A 19988-nucleotide genomic window follows, 5' to 3' on the forward strand; every position below is an offset into this window, starting at 1 on the left:
AAACTATACAACAGCAGGCTGTGGAAAAGAAGATGAATATGGATCAAATACAAATTGGCAGTGGAGGATTTAGGTCCGGTACTTAAGTTAAAGTTAGGCAAAGTGGAATTCTGCTAGAATATCAAGCCTGCGTGTGGAGTGCTACACTTTATCTGACCACAGCTCCTAGCACAAGGACCTGTGGTTAGCCCATCTGACAGACAGGCAGAGAACTGTCTGCTGAAACGTAATCCCTGATATACACTGCAGACCAATGTGTTTAACAAACAATTTAATTGTGAATACTTTGCTGTTTGCACTTGCAGAGGGGCTTGTTAAAAACTTTTGATGCTAAAATGGGTGCCTGAGGGGGGATCATGGGCAGATATGGCAATAGATTTTGATGGGAGTGGCAAAAGTTTTGGCTTGACTCTTTAGTTTTAGTTATTACTTTTTAAAGAAAACAGAATGCTACTGGAGAAGGCTATGTTGCTAACAGCTGCCCCAGCTGTGGTGGCTGAGAGGTGTTTTCTTATACAAGCATAGCTTTTGTTTGCTAGGGAAAAAAGCGGACGAAGGAAGGCAAACAAGATGCTACCAGACAACAATTCCCTCAGGTCGCTTTTGGTCTGAGCTGGATTTTGACCTGTGACTGAGGCTTTACGATCTATAAGCCTAGCAATCCTATTGCAACTTCTTTTTACCATTCCCTGCATAATACGTGAAGATCTGCAAACTCTTTTTGTTCTAGAAATGCGTGCGTCCAACTGCACCATAGCTCTTTGCAACACATGCCCAATTAAAAAGGAGCAAACATGACTGGAACATTTTTTCATGTGCTTTAGTATGCATGTATGTATTTATTTATTTATTTGGATAATTGAGTTTTCCCTCAGCTAAGGAAAAGCTGGTGTTGCTGACATTACAATGTGTTTGTAAAGAAAGACTGATACCACAACACATGCAAGCAACTGCAAGGCCGTTACTTACCCAGCATAATTAGAACATCCATTCCGAAGGGGGAAAACATTTAAAAGATAAAGAGTGAATTTAAAAATTATTCTTCCCAATGCATTTTTTTCATAATTATAGTTTTAACAGCTTGCAGTGATGGTAGAAGGAGCTACTTAAGAAAAATTAGAAGCCTCATTCGGGAACGATGATCCCTCAAGAGACCTTGTGTTGTCATTTCTTAAGAACTGTGAGCAGAAACCTCATTCAGGATGCTGTGTGTTGTTTTGATGTATAGGGGATATGCTCAGCTTATTATAGCCAATGCTGGATATTTTAATTAAAACCCACTACAACAGCCACAGATGTATTGTTTCCCCCTTATTCCTCCCCTTGTCTGAGTGCAAAACCACAAGCATATTCCTGCCCCTGAACTGCAAGGAATAACCGTAGCGGATAGGCAGGAAGAAGCAGTAGGTTTCCTAAATTAATGTGTGACATTTCTGAGCATCAAAATTCACTTTGCAGCACACAAGCCTTCTGTAGCTCTCTAGGTTTTCTGTGGTTGCCAAAGGGAGGTGGGAAACGGAGAGGGAAAACAAAACAAAACAACCACCAGTCACCGCATTTAATTTATGAGCAGGATTATTGTTTTACAAATAACCTTCATGATAAATAAAGTCTCATGGCAACATTTTCAACTGTGCTTTTATCAAGAGGAGCTGAGCAGTGTATGTAAGATGCGAGGCAGTCGAATTGCAGCTGTGTGCCTGGGTAGGGAATCTCTGCGGAGAAAACACTTCCTTAATTTAAACAATTGTAGGCTGCAGGAGTTCAAAAATTTCAGCTGACTTTAACTGTCACTAGCCCAAGCACCTTTATCCCCAGGCGAGCAGCAGCAGCTGGATTTCATTTCCTGCTGCCAGACTGTCCGACATCTTTGCTGAACATCCCAGGAACCGAGCGTCTTTACTTTAAGGATTTTATTCAAGGTGACAGCTCCTCACACTTTAGCGTTCAGATCACCTCAAGTAGCTGAGATATCAGTGAAAATGAGAGCACTTCTCCAGCAAACTCCAAATTTAGATTGACTGAGGTTATCCTTAGGCCTCCAGACCCAGCCTCCACGACAGCACAGGCATGCCAGTAACTTTAAAACTACAGAGGAGTTTGTAATGATGTCTGGGGAGAAATATTCTGCCAGAGCAGTGGAGGATACTACGAGCGATAGGAAATGATGTCAGATTTAGTTAGGGCTGGAGACAGTGTTAGAATATACTTGGCATAATATGGCACCGGTATCTCTGTCAACATCTCTGTTTTCTGTCACCGCACACAATCCCGGGCCTGTCTGTAGCCCTGACAGTGTCTTTTCAGATCAGGTTATTGCCAACTCACAGACTGGCTCAGCGCAGCACCATACAGCCCCCTTTGTTTGAAGTCTGCCCTTTTGTCATTAATGCACTTGATGTCTATTTAAATCTGACGGTGAATGCAGTATCTGTTTTCCTGTCAAGAGATCATTGACAATATTAATACCTCATGTCCTTGCCTCATTTTCGAAGCGCTGACACCTAGCTACAGTCTCCAGCATTCATCAAACGGCATTCTCTCACCAGCATCTCTATAAACAGTCTTGCTTACAGTCCTTAAGAAATGCGGCAGACCTCAAAGAAGACTTTTATCAATGCCAGTGAAAAAGGAGTCTAAGAATGCCATTAATAAACTGTTCGTATCTTTTACATTCAGAGCTCTAAATGGCCTTGTTACCAACCTAATGCCTGCTGCAGTTTGACTTGGAATATCATCTGTTTAGAGGGAAAAAAAACCCTTGCTTTTCATTAACTGCTTGTTTAGAAATGAGAATATCATTCCTTGAATGTGGAAACTGCTCCACTAGAGAAATTATTGAAATTATTGAAGAAGACTCTGTGGAGGAAGCAAAAGGGATCAGGCACTGTACCGTATAGTCCTAGGTTGTGTTATCCTGGAGAGGAATGTGTTTTTCACAACAAATGACAGTCCTGTCAATTTATTTATTTATTTCCATAGGAATGTGTTACTATCCTGATGTCTTGGAAGGAAAGAAAAGCATGAGTTAACATTAATCTTGCACAGCCCATGGCTTCCAAGGCTTTAGTTGCTTATCTGACACACGTTATACTGAAAAAATAGACTATAAAAGCTTGCATATTTAATTCGTAGTGCAGATGAGCACAGTGTTTGCGATGTGAGTCCTGGAAAGCTGAAATATAATGGAATTGGGGATCAAGTCCTCCCTCGTCTTTCGCCTTTCTGTAAGGCAGCGTTTCTCTCCTTTGGGCTAGGTTATGTTTGCCCTTATGGGAGGTGAGTTATGTACTTCAGTGACTGGCTTCCAAGGTAGATGAGACTCTTTCACCTTCATTCTGTCCATGGGATATGACTTTAATTTGACTCTACATGCCTGAGGGCACAAAGAACAACCGTGCTAGTAAAATTTAGCATCTTTGAGGATGTTCACAGGTGGGATGTGACTGTGAACTTACGCTTTCACATACCACTTAGTACCACCAGAGGGGATGCTTTTGAAGAAGGTAGTGAGATCTGCAGGTATATGTGTCTCTCCAACAGCAGTTAAGGTTTCCTCAGGCATGTTGCCATCTGTACCCATGGAGAGTAATGTTCTGGCTAATTTTTGAAAGCATCCTCTTTTTGGCTAATCTCTGTTCTGGCTAATTTTTGAATGCATCCTCTATTTACCAATATTTAGCATAATTTATAATTGCATTTTGTTTACAGGATGTTGTTTTGAGAGCTACTTTGAAAACGGGTATTACTAAATGTTTATTTGTAAGTCTGGGAAAAATGCTCGGGTCTTTGGGGCTAATGGTTAGCAAGTCCAAAGTTCTATCCCATACCTGTGGATGACTTCCCATGTGGCTTTCAGACAGTCACTTCAGTTCTCTGCTACTACGAAGCAGGGCTGCCTTTAGGTGCTTGCAGTACGACTTTGTGAAGGTTTGAAAGGTTTTTCCTCGACCCATGTTAAACTGTTTGCTGCTTCTTTCTTTTTGACTTTAATCATCAAAAAATGTAACTTCAGCCCAGACTTTCTGGTTTTCAAAACCCGGAGAGAGGTACAGTGGCATAAAATATGGTGTATAATGTTTCAGTGTTCTGCCATTCCATTTTTGAAAACACGTCTGAGTGTATGTTTAACAGGATAGGTCACACAGGTATTTGAAGACATGTTTTCCCAGTGGACTCAACACTACAGAATGAAAAGCTAATACTGAATATTTCAAATGCCCAAACTTTCTTTTGCAGGGCAAGAGAAAAATGTTCCCTTTCCTCCTTCAAATTTCCCTATTTTTGTGCTCTGTTTGCATATTATGTTACTCCTGTCCTATTTGTCATTAATTCTCTTTCTATTGTAGGTATTTTGGGAAAATGCCGCTACATTTACTATGGAAAACATTCTGAGGGCAACAGATTCATCCGAGACGATCAGCTATAAAATACAGCATTGTTTCCTGCCTCTTCAATCATTCCACATAAGAAGCACAAATTGCATCTAAATTTTAAGCATGTAACTAAAGTCCTCTAGTGCCTTCTGCTGACTTTGCCAAGCCTGTCAAGTTCATCCTTCTATCTTAGTCTGAGTAGTCACATAGAGATTGACATGATTGCCTTTAAGCAGGTCCCATCCACCAGCGTGACAGACAGCTGCGGCCGAGCACCCGGCCTGACAGGAGGAGCACCGTGATGGATTGCCTGGGCCAATTGCTGCTTGCAGAAGAGCAGGGGTCACACTTGGGGCTTCAGTAAGCATGCTCCATCGGTCGGCGCCGTAGCAAAAGCAGCGCGTTTATCTCCAGTTTTCCTGTTGAGCGAAAGTGGCTGGCGATATCAAAGTGTTTATAAAAGAGAGAGGCTGTAATTTCAGATGAAAAAGCCCTTATCTGTTCTTTTTTTCTTCCCTGTGAATTAAGTGCCTGTGTTTCTATCATCTCATACATGCTTACACAAATCCTTTCACAGGGGGGTTTTGGTTTGGTGTGTGTCGTCTGTCACCCCCCGTCCTCAAATGAGCCTAGTGGGATTATTTTTTCTTTCCAAAGGGGAAAAAAAGAATATCATGAAGATATTTTGGCCATGCAGAGTATTATCAGTTTGTATATTGTTTATATGCAAAGGAAAAGGATTTAAGCAATTTTGCGAACAAACAAAATTTGCTAGTTCTTAAATTACATCTCAATGTTTACTAACTCTGACCTTCAGAAAAGCGATCATTTTTTAATGCTGTGGAATAGTGGCACAGCTTAACTATATATACTTGGAAGAAGCCCTCAGTTGTGACATCTACAGTGTGTATTATTGCTGGTTTATTGCACAAGATATTTTTAACTTGTACAGAGATTACATTTGGAATTAAATGCTTAAATTTGGAAAGAAAGAAGTGCTTAAAAGGAGCGATATAAACTAAAATTGCCACCAGATGGGTATGAGTATTCAGAGGGGAAAAATGTCAATAAAAGTAACCAGTGGAATTTAACATAATTAGCAGCTTTACTAATATGTTATAGAGACAAGTGCTGATTAATCCCTTTTGGTGTCTGTGTAAGAAAGGCTATTGTCAAATTTTCAGTGGGGAAAAAAAATGGCATTTTTCCTGCTTTTCTTATAAACAGGTCAGACATATGTAGAATCATGAACTTGTTACTGTGGAAAAAAAAAATCCCAATACTTTGTGCATGTATTGTGTTAAATGCTACTGGACACAATGAGATTGGCCAAGGAGTTTTGCATATTCTAACCTCTAGGCTGTTCCAAATCAATGCATGTTGGTCCCACTTGAAAGCCACCGCTGTCTGGCTGGTTTGGGCACAAAGAAGTTACTTGGTGGTCTTTATTCACTTTCCTACTTGACAAAATGTCAGTTTTTAGAAGTTGTGTATTTTAGGGGGCTGTTATCGGCCAGCATTGCAGGTGGAAGGGTACTGGATATTGAAGCCAGTCATGAAATCAGGTTTGACTGATAAAAAAGGTGACACTGGCAGAGTGACAAAGGAAAGCTTACTGCTGCTGCTGGGTTGTTTAGGCCTTAGCAAGTGGAAGCCTTCACTCGCTCTGAAAGTCTATAATAAATCTTTAACAGATACTTAAAATCAGTGATGAGCATAGAAAGATCCATTTCACACTACCTGTGATTCAAATTGAGCGCTGAGCTGTTTTCCATACATGTTGGTGTCTGGAAAGCCCTTTTTGGCTGCTTGTAACACCTCTGCTGGTGTCATACATGGCTACAAATAAAATGCCAGATCACATTAGAAGTCCTGGGAGATCTTGGATAAAGGAAAACTACATGCCTCTTTTTAAAATCAAAAATATCATTAGAAATATTTAGGGCACTTGTCATCTCTCTTGGTTACCAGAATAACAACAATCCTCGTTTGTTCCTATCCTATTGTCTGGTTTGGAGTCTCCACACGTTTCGGCCGTGGCATAATAGAGGCAGCAGGGCTCTGAGTAGGGGTGTTTAGAATAACCTAATGTCACTTTCAGTCTGGTTGCATATATGTTCTTGTCTTTATAAAAGGCTTTAACTCTGCCTCAAACAATAAACAGTACTTGCAAACTGACCGCATGGCTTTTCCATCTTTATTTTGCTTGTTTACTTTTCCTAATGTCAAAACCATTTGTATCATTTTTCAGGAGTGTTTTCTTCCCAGCAAAGCTTTGGAGGCAAAAATATTTTTGGAATGAGATGTGATCAAAGTCTCTTCCCTTTTGGTGGTTGTTTTCACTTGGGGGATTATGTACCTATAGTTATATATGGTAAAACTCTAAATAAAATTTACTCAAAGGGAATTCACACTTAAATGTCACTTATTCTGGAAAATTAATAGGATAATCTATGAATATTTATTTTATATTGCTAACATGTTTAGGGATATTATTTAAAAACAAGCATGGATAATTTTTACTCTTTATACTTTTGTTAGTGTCAAGCATTTTATTTTCAGATGTCTTCTGCTGAAGTTGTGTTTGAAGAGATGACAAACTTTTCAAACCTGGGGCTGCTATCTATACTTGGTTCTTCCCTCCATGGGAACCATGCCTGGATTTCTTAACTGCACTGGGTATCATTTAGGATTAAAGTTGCAGTAATCTAAGAAGCAATTCCACGCACTCTCCTTTACTCCCCCTTCTCCATATGTGGCACATCTTTCCCTCTCAAGATTAACCAGGCTATTAAAAAGAAAAGATTTGCGTACAAAGCTGTAAGGATTTTAAAATGTGTATCTTTCCAAGGAACCAGCGTATTCTTAGTTCTTTACATTGTCATAAAAAAAATCTTTGGCCACGTTTCTTGACGGTTACCAAGGTTTGAGATCCGAGGTGTACTTGAATAAGGAATCTTCAAATACTATTGTTTTAATTTGCAGTCTTATACTCCGTCTTGTGATGACAAGTACTTTAGCTTTTGGCAGACATCATGTCATCACAAATGATGCCTGGAAAGCGAATGGTTTTACTCAGAGCTGCCTGTAGTAGCTGTGCTTAGTGTATTCCTATCTTCATGTATGGAAAATGTTTCATTCCTAACCTTTTAATTAAAAATAAGAAAAAAAATCCAGACTACAATATGTAAGTGAAATTTTAAAGATAAAAGACCTTTGGTGCAAATCCTACTGTTACATATACACAGACTTAACTTTAGAGCAAACTGGCTCTAATCACGTGCATAAATGATTTATGGGATTGCTGAAAGTATGTTACCACTGAAACCCTTTATTTCCTCCTTTGTTAGGGCTGAGTTGCACAATACTTATTCTAGTATTTGCTTGACTCAAACTGTTGGGTCCCTTTCAAGTCAATGTTATTATCCATGAGGGTTAAGGTTACTACTATTAGAAGGCTGGTATGCAGCTCCCTTTTTAATACATTTGGCTCTGAGCAGCACATAACATGATTCCTGAATGTTCAATTCTTACATCTTTGCAGATGAAAAATCACTGCATGTTGGTCTAATGTTGCTCTCTTTTAAGTCAGAAGAAAGAAACAAACCTGTCTGTGCTTTTCAGAGTTCTTTCTGTAAATTACTGGATTCGCTTGCTGCCCGTTGATATATTAATATTTTTTTATTCCTGCCAACAATACGAGCATGTTGGGAAATGCATACCCCCAGCAGAACTTTGCTAGATGCAGCCTTTGTGGCAAGGTTCTGAATCAGCCCATTTTATACTGACTCACACAGAGTCTTACCACATATTTCTTCTTTATGTGGCGTCATAGTTGGCACATGAGTCTCTGCCTGCCCGGTTTGGGAGAGTTTATCCTCTTTGTGCACAACTGTCTGTCTGTCTTTTTTTTGTTAAATGGTTGGCATATGTGAAAGAAAGAGATGAAATTCAGCTTTTCAGAGGTGTAACCACATAGTCAAGATTGAGTCTGTATGTTTAACATGCAGATTTCTAGGTATCCATTTGCAGGTTCAGCATGTGGAATCTAACAGTGAATCAGGTGATATGAAGCCAGGGGTCTTGTACGGCTTGGTAGCTGTTGTCCTGTGTTCCTAGAGATCTCTAGCTGTCTCCTTGTCCGCTTCAGTTGCTGTGTCATGGCTCTGCAAGCAAGTGATGGCATGAAAAAAGTAAGTGCTCCCCTTTTGTTTTTAAAGTGAAATTTCTGCTTCATTTCTTGCAGTGTAACAATTGAAATGCGTACTTTTTCAGTGTTTTTATATGTACACCTGGTAACTGTTACATCTCACTGGCTGGTCTTTTTCTGCTGTTTAGTTAAAATCTGTTTTCTGTATTCCTTTCTACTCCTATTAATGGAAATAAACCAAAATGAGCAAGGTAGGATAGTGAGAAAACAGCCATCTAAAGATGTTAATGTGGGACTATGCCTATACTAACAACTCTGTGTGACAGGTGAGCTTTACTATATGCAAACACATCTAAATAGCTTGAAGGACCAAAATGTCTTCTGCTTTGGAGCCTTTTTGGAGTTAGCCTGTGGCTGTGAACAGCTGATAAAGCCTTTGAGTTCCGTATGCCACTCAAGCAGTATTAGATGGTTAGAGAATGTTGTCTTACCTAGAAGGAGTTAATACTCATTTTACTTCTAATATTACCTGAATAACCTACCGAGATGTTGAATTACGTGAAAGTTAGGCCTAAGAAAAATGGCTTCTTCCAGTCATTTATAACTTGTTTGTAGAACGTCTTAGGGGTATTTTCTTTGGCATTTATTAAGTGAGAACGTTCAAGATATACTCAGCACTCCTACTTTAGCTCATTGAATTAATATATTTTCCGTATGCAGTCCTAAAGCAGCTGAATTTTTCTAAAAGTTACCTTTTAGGTTAGGTGACTCTGATGGACTTGCCTCTGGTGGTGTTGTCAACCTGAAGCTGACCTTTTCTAAGAGTTGCTGACAATTAGATTAAGGTTTCAGATTAGTTTTTTCACAAGCCTTCAAGGAGCAGATATTTTTAAGGACAAGCTAAGTCGTGGTCACGGCACATTCACAAAATATCATCATCATCTCAGTATCCTCAGCATTTTAAGGGAACAGCATCTTGGAAAATATGTTTCGTTCTAGGTTAGCTGTGTTCATGGGTTTTAATGTAAAATATAGTCTATGTTATCATGTTATATGCAATGTTTGGGCTGTGAGAGCAAGTTCCTAATTGTGTTCATAACATCCTCCCAGCACGAGCTTAAGACTTCTTGCAAATGTTTTGTGTGCTGATTGAATATGGCTGCCAATTCAAAAACAAAACTGTAAAGTCAAGGGGGTTTTAAACCTACTTTTATCTTAATCCAGAAGCTTTTTATCAGATCACCTCACCTCTCATCCACAATTCCATATATTCTCATAGAACAGAAATACATCCTTGTAAGTATTAGTTTCATGGTAAAACATATAGAAAGGAATCATGTTTAGAAATGTCAGTATAAAATGTAAGTTTTTATTCAGTGTTATATTTGGAAGGAAAGAGGAGCTTCATAGGATCTCTTCAGATTGTACTCTGGAGAAGAGCAGTGGCAAAAGAGTGCAGGTTAAGAAATTCAGCGTAACTTCTACATTTGAGTGGGAAAATCAAATAAAGAATACTAAGGTAACAGGAATTGATATTGCTGGCATAATTTTTGTCTGTAATTGCACTCCTGCTTTTAAATCAACACTCTTTTTGCAGTATTTAAGGCTTAATATATGGAAAACAAAGAAAGCATGTTTCTGAAGACAATCTGCTTACTCATTTTATAGGCTTCTCAGATTTTATAAGAGTTTCGAAACAATGTGTGCACTCAATTATGTAGCATTCAGTGTATCTACCGAGTAAGCAGACAGTTGTGGACTACAGGGAATTTTCAGCACACGTGCTGTTCAACCTTAGCAATTTTCTTTTACCTAGGAATTGTTTTCAGAAATTCCCATATAATGAAATTTCTGTTTAAGTTGATAGCTGTAAATGAGGGCACAGTTGCTTCATTTCCTTTTGACAATAAGCCAAATTCATCCCTGGTGGAATGCCATTGATTTAACTCTACTTGAGCTAAGCTACACTGGGGATGAATTTGGCCCAGCTAGAGATTTTTTTTTTTATTCATCTTTTCCTTAATTTCCTTTAGCTTAGTAGTCGATTTAGGGCTGATCAGAGGATTACAATGCAAGAGAGGGGAAAAGCAAAACTTCTCCGCTCAAGAGTCATTTCCTTTTTAATACCCTACTGATTTAACCATGACTCGTAATGTGTTTCAGGTAGCCAAATTTCAACATCAATTTTGGAAGAAAGTTCACTATACTTCGAGTTTCCTTCCTTGGCTACTTCCCAAACCACCAAATCACCACCTACTATACAATGCACATATTATAAAAGGCAATGGAAACATCAGTGCACTGGGAAATTATATGGATAAGCTGCAGTTATCAACCAGTGCCTGATATGGTTTAGCTTGAGCTCTGCTGATTACACACCTCTTTGGCCATTATTTCAGGTGATGGTGCAGCTGCAACATCTGAACATCTGTAATGACTAACAAATTTTTCCCCCCAGCTACTGCTTGCTGGACTTGGGTTTCTGAGAGTCTTGGGTGGCTTCTCTCCACGTAGAGCTCATGCCAGTCTTTTTATTCCTTTTTTATAAGTTTTGCTTATTATGGGTTCACACCCAATAAGTTTCAATTTTGAGTGAAAAACTGAAAGCGTCACACAGCCCAGACCACTACTGAGCTGTATGTGGTTTTAATCTGAAAACTATAAGTCAACTATGTTCGCTGACGGGTTAGCAAACCTGGCCTGAATGTCAAAGCTCTAGCAACCATCCCAAATCAGGCTGGTTCTGGGTTTCATTATGAAAGGTTTGCACAGCTCTAGCTAAGCCCTCCTTTTCCACTTTCAGATAAATGCCTTTTTCAGCTGTATTTGTGAGGCTTTAGAGTAAAAAAACCCTCACCAGCTGTTAATGTTAATCACAATTTTATATCTTAAGCACATTCTGAGTCTTATCTTCTTCCCATTCACGTCAGTGGCAAAGCTTTCAACATCAATGGCAGCAGGAGCAAATATCACAAAATATAGAAATGCGCGCACAGTTTGAAAGGAAGAAACAGAGGTCTGCCTTAAACTAACAAAGCCAGGAGTAGCATGCTCCATCTTTGAATGTTTCACTTGATTTGCGCGTTAACTTTTGCACCAAGAAGTACTTGGTGGCAATGTAGAAGCAAGCACGAGTTTCAGGTTCATACTGGGATGGTTTGCATTTTCTTATGGAGCATCAAAATACAAATGAAACCAGGGCCTTTGATGTAAGGAATCAAAAGATGATATAAAGGATAAGTGTCTGTCACTCAGACTAGGAAAGAAGACTGAATTTGTTGTTTTTGAAGCAGCTACTGGCTGATAAATATCTGGAGCAGTGCAAACATTCTGCTATCCATCAAAATGGAAATTAATATTATTTTAAAGAAATTTAATCTACTTCAAAAGAAATTGCATTTAAGCATTTAGTGATTGGTTTAGTTTGTGTTTTTCTCAAATCAAACGTGAGAGGCTCAGTATATAAAGCATTCTGCTATGTTTGCCATTTGGATTTTAGGGCTTAGCAAGTTCACGTTTTACTGAGCTGGATGAAATTTTTGGAATCTGAACAGATGCTCTAAAACAGCAGACTCTGCTTATGAATGTTCTACAGGAAGTTAGGAAAGTAGATTTCAGGACTAGGAGACGGGATAGGTGGTTTCAGTTTATGCCTGTTTCACTGTTTTACCTTTTAAAGAGGCTAAACTTAAAAATATATGCCCTAGTTTCCCTATAGGAATAATATAGGTAATATAACTTTACCTGAGAGAATGCTGAGGCTTAGTTAGCTGAAATATTCCCAGCTCTATTGGAATAATATACCACAATAATTGCATTCTCGCTCTGGTTTTAAATACAGCACCTTGAACAAAATAAGACTTTTCTTTTTTCTATTTATTTCTATTAAAACAAAATCTGAAATAAAATGTCACTGTTAATGTCATTGTTAAAATTCATCCTTAAGGGCATTCCAACATAAATAGCAATGATAAGTTTTGTGGTTTTGGAGCAGTTTGAATTTGAGGTCATGGTATGGCATACTCTCTGAAAGTTCTTTTCATGTACCACTTCTGCTCACGTGTTTGAAAGTATCGCTGTAAGTGCAACAGAAAGCGGTGGCTATGTTTTCTTGTTTAATCATGGCTATGTCATGCTTGTTTGAATTGCATTAGAATCACAGAATCGTTAAGGTTGGAAAAGACCTCTAACATCATCCAGTCCAACTGTCAGCTCAACACCACTGTGCCTGCTAAACCATTTCCTGAAGTGCCACATCTGCACACTTCTTGAACACCTCCAAGGACGGGGAATCCACCCTCCCCTGGGCAGCCTCTTCCAGTGCTTCATGGCTCTTTTGGTAAAGTGGCTAAAATGCGGAATGCTACCTTTAATGAGAAACCTCATCTCCTGCTGGTAGGCTCCCTCTTCCCGTCCCCACAGAGGAGAAGGGTTACATCAGGAAAAGGTTGGGAATCTTGTTTATCTTTAACCAACTAGAACTTTTTAATTGAGGACAATAAATACATTCTGGCTCTTCCTGCCTTTGTCTCCGCTAGTCAGTCACAGATTCCCTAATTATATGGAATGCTAAAGTCAATTCTTGGCTGCATGATAGTTCTGCTTATATGATTTTATGATTCATTTGATATTAATGTTTTCATTTAGCCTTCAGTGCAGCGAGGAAAAAGATGACTACAGAAGCATTTGCTTTTTAAATAACATACCTGAAGCTTAATGAATTTTTATGTTTGGAATTACAGTATTTCACCTAGCAGTGAAATAAATGCTGAAGCAGTGCCTCAGGGGAAAATCAAAATAAAAAACCTCAAAGCTCTGAATATCAGGATTGAATGCATGGTGTCCTGGGTATCCAGCAAAGGCTGGGCACAGCACTTGAGGACTGGAACACTCATCCACCCAGAGGGAGAGGACGTCTATTTTACTTGAAATTTTATCAATGTCCTCTGTGATGTCTCGGGTTACTCTTTGCTGAATGAATCTCATACAAGTCCAGTTTTCTCTACAGTCAGGTATAAATATGCAGAATGCTTCCCCTAAAAAGCAATGGATCCCTCTAGGACTGTCAGGGAAATGGACATGTGTGATACATTTTCATAAAACAAGATTAAACTGCATGTTTGTATGTATGTGCAAGCTCATATGCCATCGTTGTATTTGTCTTGTGATGTTTCTACAAATAAATTTAACCAGGAGCCCAAATAATTATTCTAAGAAGATAATTTTTTTTTCATTCCAACTGCTAGTCAAATCCAGCTGAAACATGGCCAGTTGAAATGGGCAGAGAGCGCCCCAGAGTAAAATTACACAGTGTTTAACTGTGTGAAACATGTCTGGCTGCCCATACGCAGTCACAAATAACTCTGGGAGAATCTGAAGAACTCAGGCTGCCTAGGGAAAAGGAAGAAAAATGATTATTTATTATATCAATTAAACCCAGAGGGAAAATGTCATAAACAAGGAGTCTAGCGTTTTAGGCTTTTTTCTTTTTAATTTTGAAAGACAAAGAAGTCCCAATCTGATCTTAAAGAATGACATGTATTTATTTTAAATGAATGATAATGATACAAGACTGCTCTCTTCTTCTGAATTGTGTTTTTGACTCCTGGAGTCCCGCCCTGAGATCCCTTAGTGTCCATTAACAGATCCATTTTCTACCCTTAAACAATTTATTCTGATCAAAATGTTAATTTTTTCCAAGCCTTGAAAAAAACACCCTGATACTTTGTGTATTTTATATGCCAAATTATTCCACTTTAATGGAAAAAGAACAGAAATGTTAAGGAATTCATGTGTATCTGAGTTGTGCACATCAATCTTCTAAGGCGGCACATAACAAAGGTCAGAAATAGCCTAGCGCTGTGTTTTGTGTAGCGCATCACTCTATGAGAAAATGTGCCCAAGTTCCTCCTAAAACATTGTTTTCAAGCATGGTTACTACTGAATATATTTCTAAATGACAAGGTTTATTTGTGTGTATTTTGATATGTTTAGGGGAAACTCAGGCTGACAGTTAGAGGAGGCAGGAAGAGGGAGCCACAACAAGTTCCTCCCAAACACAAAATGTCATCTCTTCCCTCGCTAGGATACTGAAGCATCCTGATGAAAAAAGAGCAGACATTTAAAAGTTTCTGACATGTGTCACAGATGCAGCCATTGAGCCACTGTTCCTGATGTAGCTCGAAATGACAGCATCCAAGTCATTGGAACTGGCTGCGGGACATTCAAAGTTTGGTGTGTGTCGCATTTAATCCTTGTCATGGCACATCTAGAGAATAAAAAAGACAAATGGATACAGGCAGTGGTGATAGTTCAGAAAACTTAAAATAAAGCTTCCCAGTCTAATTGATATTATCAAGCTGTACTAACATTTACCAGCCACCAAGTAGACGGACAGGAGGTCAGCACCCTTTTTTTCTGCAATTTTCCCCCAAGTCAGAAGGATAAGTCTTTCAAGCTTTCTCTAAGGGTGACCCAAATACATGAACTGTTTACTCTGAAACAGCACTGACTTGCCAAAGATACTCCTTAATAATCAAAACATATAAAGACAAAAAGGCTGCAACCACTGAAGCAACTTGTCATGTGTGGCCCATGTTATTTAGTTACATTAGCTTAGAATGCAGCCAATAATGATGATTATTGTACCAAAGAGTTGACAATTTATTGATTGTGCTACCTCTGGATATTTTACAACCTCCATTTCTGAGTATATCCATCTGAAGTTGAGCTGCAGCAGCATGAAATAACATTCTTTTTGAGCTACCATGTTGGCATCCTTTTTTATGCATCAAAGAATCACGGAAGGGTTTGGGTTGGAAGGGGCTTCAAAGCCCATCCAGTCCCAACCTCCCTGCTACAACAAGGACACCTCCCGCTGGATCAGATTGCTCAAAGTTCCACCGAACCTGGCCTTGAACACCCCCAGGGAGGGGACAGCCACAGAGGATTCCCTGGTAACCTGTGCCAGTGCCTTACCACCCTCATCATCAAGAATTTCTTCCTCATGTCAATCTTCCTCCTTCCAATGAAAAGCCATTTCCCCTCATCCTATCACACCATGCCCTTGTAAAAAAGTCTCTTCCCAGCTTTCTTTTTGTCCTCCTTCAGGTCTGGAAGGCTGCTGTAAGGGATAAGTAGTGAATCTTTTAACACTGGCCAAAAAAAATTTGTGTAAATAAAGCTTATTGTCTGCAGTGGGTCAAGGACTGCAGCACAGACCCCTTGAATCAAGAGCTTCACATCTAGATTTCCAGAGAATTTATAGTTAGCAGCCCATTAGCTTGGCAGTGATTGCGGAGGATGAGTGCCTGCTCCTCATCAAACTTCCAGTTTAACATAGGGGATCCATTTTCATTTAGTGGCCTGGGAGGTGAATGCAGAGGATTCAATTTTAGCATTTTCCAAATACAATCAGCCTCTGATAATGCGAATCCCTTGGCAAGTTGAAGTTGGGGGACAAAAAAGTCTTTTTTATTATAAAGACAGTGGTGCCTACAGGCTATCAGACTGGTTTCTACTTAAATCTTTTAGCTACCTAGGCATAGTGATAAATCAAGCATGGCCTTAACAATAATTCCTTCTGTAAGTTAAAAGCGACTCAGAAGACATCCACAACATTATAGATTTTATGGTGGTGGAAGGGAATGTTCAATGAAAAAAAATAGGGTTAATATACACTTTTTTGTACAGTCTTACTAGAGGATTGGCAAATATATTTGTTACCACCCATCTATCTATCACATTGTTGGAACGGAATGTTGTGTTGTGTTGTTGTCTGAAGCTCAAAAATATGTTTTAAATAGTCTTTTTTTTTCCTCTTTGTCTTTGTGTCAAACAGCAGAGCCAAAAGCTTGAAAACATTGTAAAAAAAAGAAAATCAGTGAATTTCTGTCCTAGATCTGCAATATGAAAACTGTTTCCCAAATTACTCCTTTTTTTTTTTTCTTCTCTCGTAAAACATAGCTTTGGGAGAAGACAGGTTAGTGTGCTAACTTGGACCCAAACTCTGAGTGTTTCGAGGTCCTCCCTTTGACATCCTTTAACACTAGCTACACTGACATTCAAACTTGGTTGACTTGGTTGCCCTCTGGAATAAAAGGATTCTCAGAATTGGATGTCTCCATTTCATGTTCTTATGCCTCAGAGGGTATGTTCATGAGGTATTTGTTGGGTGAACCTCTTCCTGTGTCTAAATTAGAGGATAGTGAAGGTCACAGTTCAGTTGGAAGGTCACAGAAGGCACCAGTGTTGCTGAGGGACAGAGCAGGGAGCTGCTATCTTGTCCACAGGGACCTTCTGTGTTGGGCGGATAGTCCTCCACAGTACCAGTGAAGGGAAAACAAGTTACCTTGAAGGTCTGTCCTTTCTGTGTGTGACAGGAAAAGTGGAACTCCAGTGGAGCAGCGGGCTTGCCTCCAAAATTCTCCTGCTGGAAGATCTGCAGTCAAGGCTTCCAGGGATACCAGAGTGAAACCCAGGTAATATATCTTTATTAATGATACCTCATAAAGGAAATAAGCCTTGATCGTGTTTCAGCTGGGTCTGACTAAAAGCATAAATCAGTACTGTTCTGTGACAAGCCAAGAGGCAAACCGCATCCCTTTGTCCCCATTGACAGTGGCACAAGGTGGTTCCCTCACTGGCAGAGAATGACATTTGAAATTGTTTTGCTGAGGCTGTCGACCATTTCCATGTCATGGAGATTGATGTATGAAAGACATGGAATGGGAGAGCGGGGCATAAGCTAAGATGGTAGATTCTTTGATATTCTTGGTAGTGCAGTAAAGTTCTCCTCTTAAGCTGCTTGAATTGTGGAAATGTGGCTGTACATTTACCTTCTCCAACAAATTTTTTTGCACGTATTATGTTTCTGCACACAGTGAAATGAGAAAGTAACACCAGAAAATTAAACTAGTAAGTAAAAAGGTGTAGAGGGGAAAAGGCACAGGCAATGTCTTTACAGTACTGGCAGCGATGAACAGTATAAAAGCACGTAATGGGTGGAAAAATATTTTGTTTGAAGTTTTTATAATATCGGTAGCTATAGTTGGCAATCTTCATAAATCATTTAAAAGTGTTTAATGATCTTTGGTAGTAACTGCTCCACGGGGCAGAGTTAAGATTGTGGCAGAAAGCCCATTCCTAAGTTTGTTTCATTGTGTGGATGTTGTTCCCCTCTATCATAAATGGGCCATCAACCTCAAGGAAACTAAAGTACAGGAGAGAGACTTCCATTCCAATGATCATATCGGATTCCATCCACCCATTTTTGCATCATTGAAGAACATATTTACATACTTGACAGTGATATAAGTTCATTATTTCTCTCTGCAACGGAAGCTTGGTTTTCTTTTCTGCCAGATAATTCCAGAGAATTTATGTAAGCCAGGGATTTCCTATTTGCCTTAATGGGAGTTACCCTGCACTGTACAATAGATCGGTGGCACAGCAAAGGAAGATAAGTCAAAAGACCCCTAGAGAGCAATGTTAATTTTAAATATTTCTCTTCCACTATAATAACTTCCATAGGATCCTATGCATTATGAAATGCCTGATTGAGTTAATTTGCTGCATTGTAAAATAAAGCCATGATTATCGTAATTAAGTGTAATTAACTGTACATCTGATCACTGTGAAGAATGGGAAAAGACAAATACAGCATGAAAACACTTTAATATCATAATTACTGGTCTATTTGTATTGTCCTTGTTAAATATGCATATGCTAAATAATTTGATTTAATGTGTTGGGCTATGTTGCACTTTGCTTATCCTATGCTAATTGCAAGTACCATATAGTTTTTGGGAACACTTTTGGCTCAAGACCTATTTTAATGGCACCCTGCGGGACTGAATAAAAACAAACAACCCTGTAAAGTTTTTTCGGACCACTCCATGATGTCCATAATTTCCTAGATTTGTACTTTCTAATAATTTCTTTTAAAAAATGTCTTTCTGGTTTAATCTGTGGAGTCAAGACTTCCAATGGTAAATCTAGTTCAACAGAGATTCAGTTGGAAAACAGTCTTTGCTAGGGAAGAGGAAGAAAAATAACCTTGTGCTGTGAAATAAAAAGGCACAACACTGTCAACCAGATTATGTAGGTTAATGCAGCAGCCTCTACTGCAGGTCCATAGTGACGCTACTGGTTTTACTGGTCTGTTGTGGACCCTTGATACCAAAGATGGTTGTGTGGCTAGTGAAAAGAAGTAGAGTTCCAAAGTTTTTGTGGCCTTCAAAATGTCAGTCTTAGAAAAAGCTTTCCACTTTAAACCTCATAAATTAAGAGGGAACAATGCTTGAAAGACTTCCTAAAACTAGATAAAATGCCCTCGATCTTTTCTTCTTTTGGGAATTAAGCATTTTTTTCTGCATTGATTAGAGAGTTTAAATTCAGTGAGATTGTTTGGGAAATGAGCTAATTAATGAGAAAAGATGTCAGGATTTGGCACTTTTGTAGGAATGTCACGGACTTAATGGGATTATTGACCAGGGGAAGAGGTTGCAGGACCTCACTGTAGGTAGTTTATGTAGAACAATCCATTTAACTTGCCTCTGAAATGAAATCACTGTAATGATTTCTGAGATCTGCCTCTGGTTTTGGTCAGGTGCCATCTTGGGTTTTTTTTCTGCAGCACTGTTTCATAGCAGTTTTATTTGTAGTATTTTCTGCTTAACTCAGAGTACCACTGATTTCCAAAGGCATCAAATTTCCTGCTTCCCTTGAGATCTGGTGGTGATGCAGTTGAGTGCTTTGTTTTGCTTTATAAATGTAACAGTCACTCCAGTATAAGAAAGCAGCAGTTACAAAAAGTTTGAGTGAGGAGGAATTGGAAGAGCACTAGTGAGAAATGTGCCAACAAATGAGTGATCAACTTACTGTGGTGCTGGACTTTTTCCTGTACTCTCTCACAGAGGTTGGTTACCTTTTTTAATATAATAAAGGATGAAATGGTTAAATACATCACAGTTTTGCCAATAATAGGTGTTGGCGTATAAGTCTAACTGGCAGTCAGACTGCCCAGGTTATTGATTTTACTGTCTAATGGCTGAAAGAGATGTTATCTTGATTAATTAGAAGTCAAAAACAAATGCATCTTGCTTCTGTTAGATCTCCTGGCATTTGCTTTCGTTTTTCCTCCCTTGCCAATGTTGTACATGTACCTTTAAAATGTTTGAAACTAAAAAGCTATCAAGGTCAGCAGCATACAAGCCCTGGTGACTTTATTTCAGCTGTCAATGGGTCCTGAAAGCATACACCGATTTTGATGGTGGAAGGTACTCTTTAAAAATATAAGGCTATTCATTTAATCTCAACAAATGAAAATCCAGTAGGCTATTATTCTTAGTAACTCTCTCGAAGTAACTTATCACCTCATTATGCTGTTGGGCAGAAATGCTGACGTGGTATCTGAGTATTACTTTATATATTTACTGATGGTGTTAAAGGAAAACATATTT

The 19988-nt window shown here is 39.0% G+C and overlaps 1 protein-coding gene across 1 annotated transcript in view; it reads left to right on the forward strand.

Moving 5' to 3' along the window:
- The window catches only part of LRMDA (leucine rich melanocyte differentiation associated), a 602786-nt gene extending 596044 nt beyond the window's left edge, over nucleotides 1–6742 (forward strand). The window contains exon 7 of the mRNA XM_054071217.1: nucleotides 4350–6742. Coding sequence (XP_053927192.1) covers nucleotides 4350–4429 — 80 coding nt within the window. The 3' untranslated portion in view covers nucleotides 4430–6742. The remainder of the gene's footprint in view (nucleotides 1–4349) is intronic.
- Nucleotides 6743–19988: the final 13246 nt, after the last annotated feature.

Source organism: Cuculus canorus, chromosome 7, assembly GCF_017976375.1.
Source record: "Cuculus canorus isolate bCucCan1 chromosome 7, bCucCan1.pri, whole genome shotgun sequence".
NCBI lineage: Eukaryota > Metazoa > Chordata > Aves > Cuculiformes > Cuculidae > Cuculus > Cuculus canorus.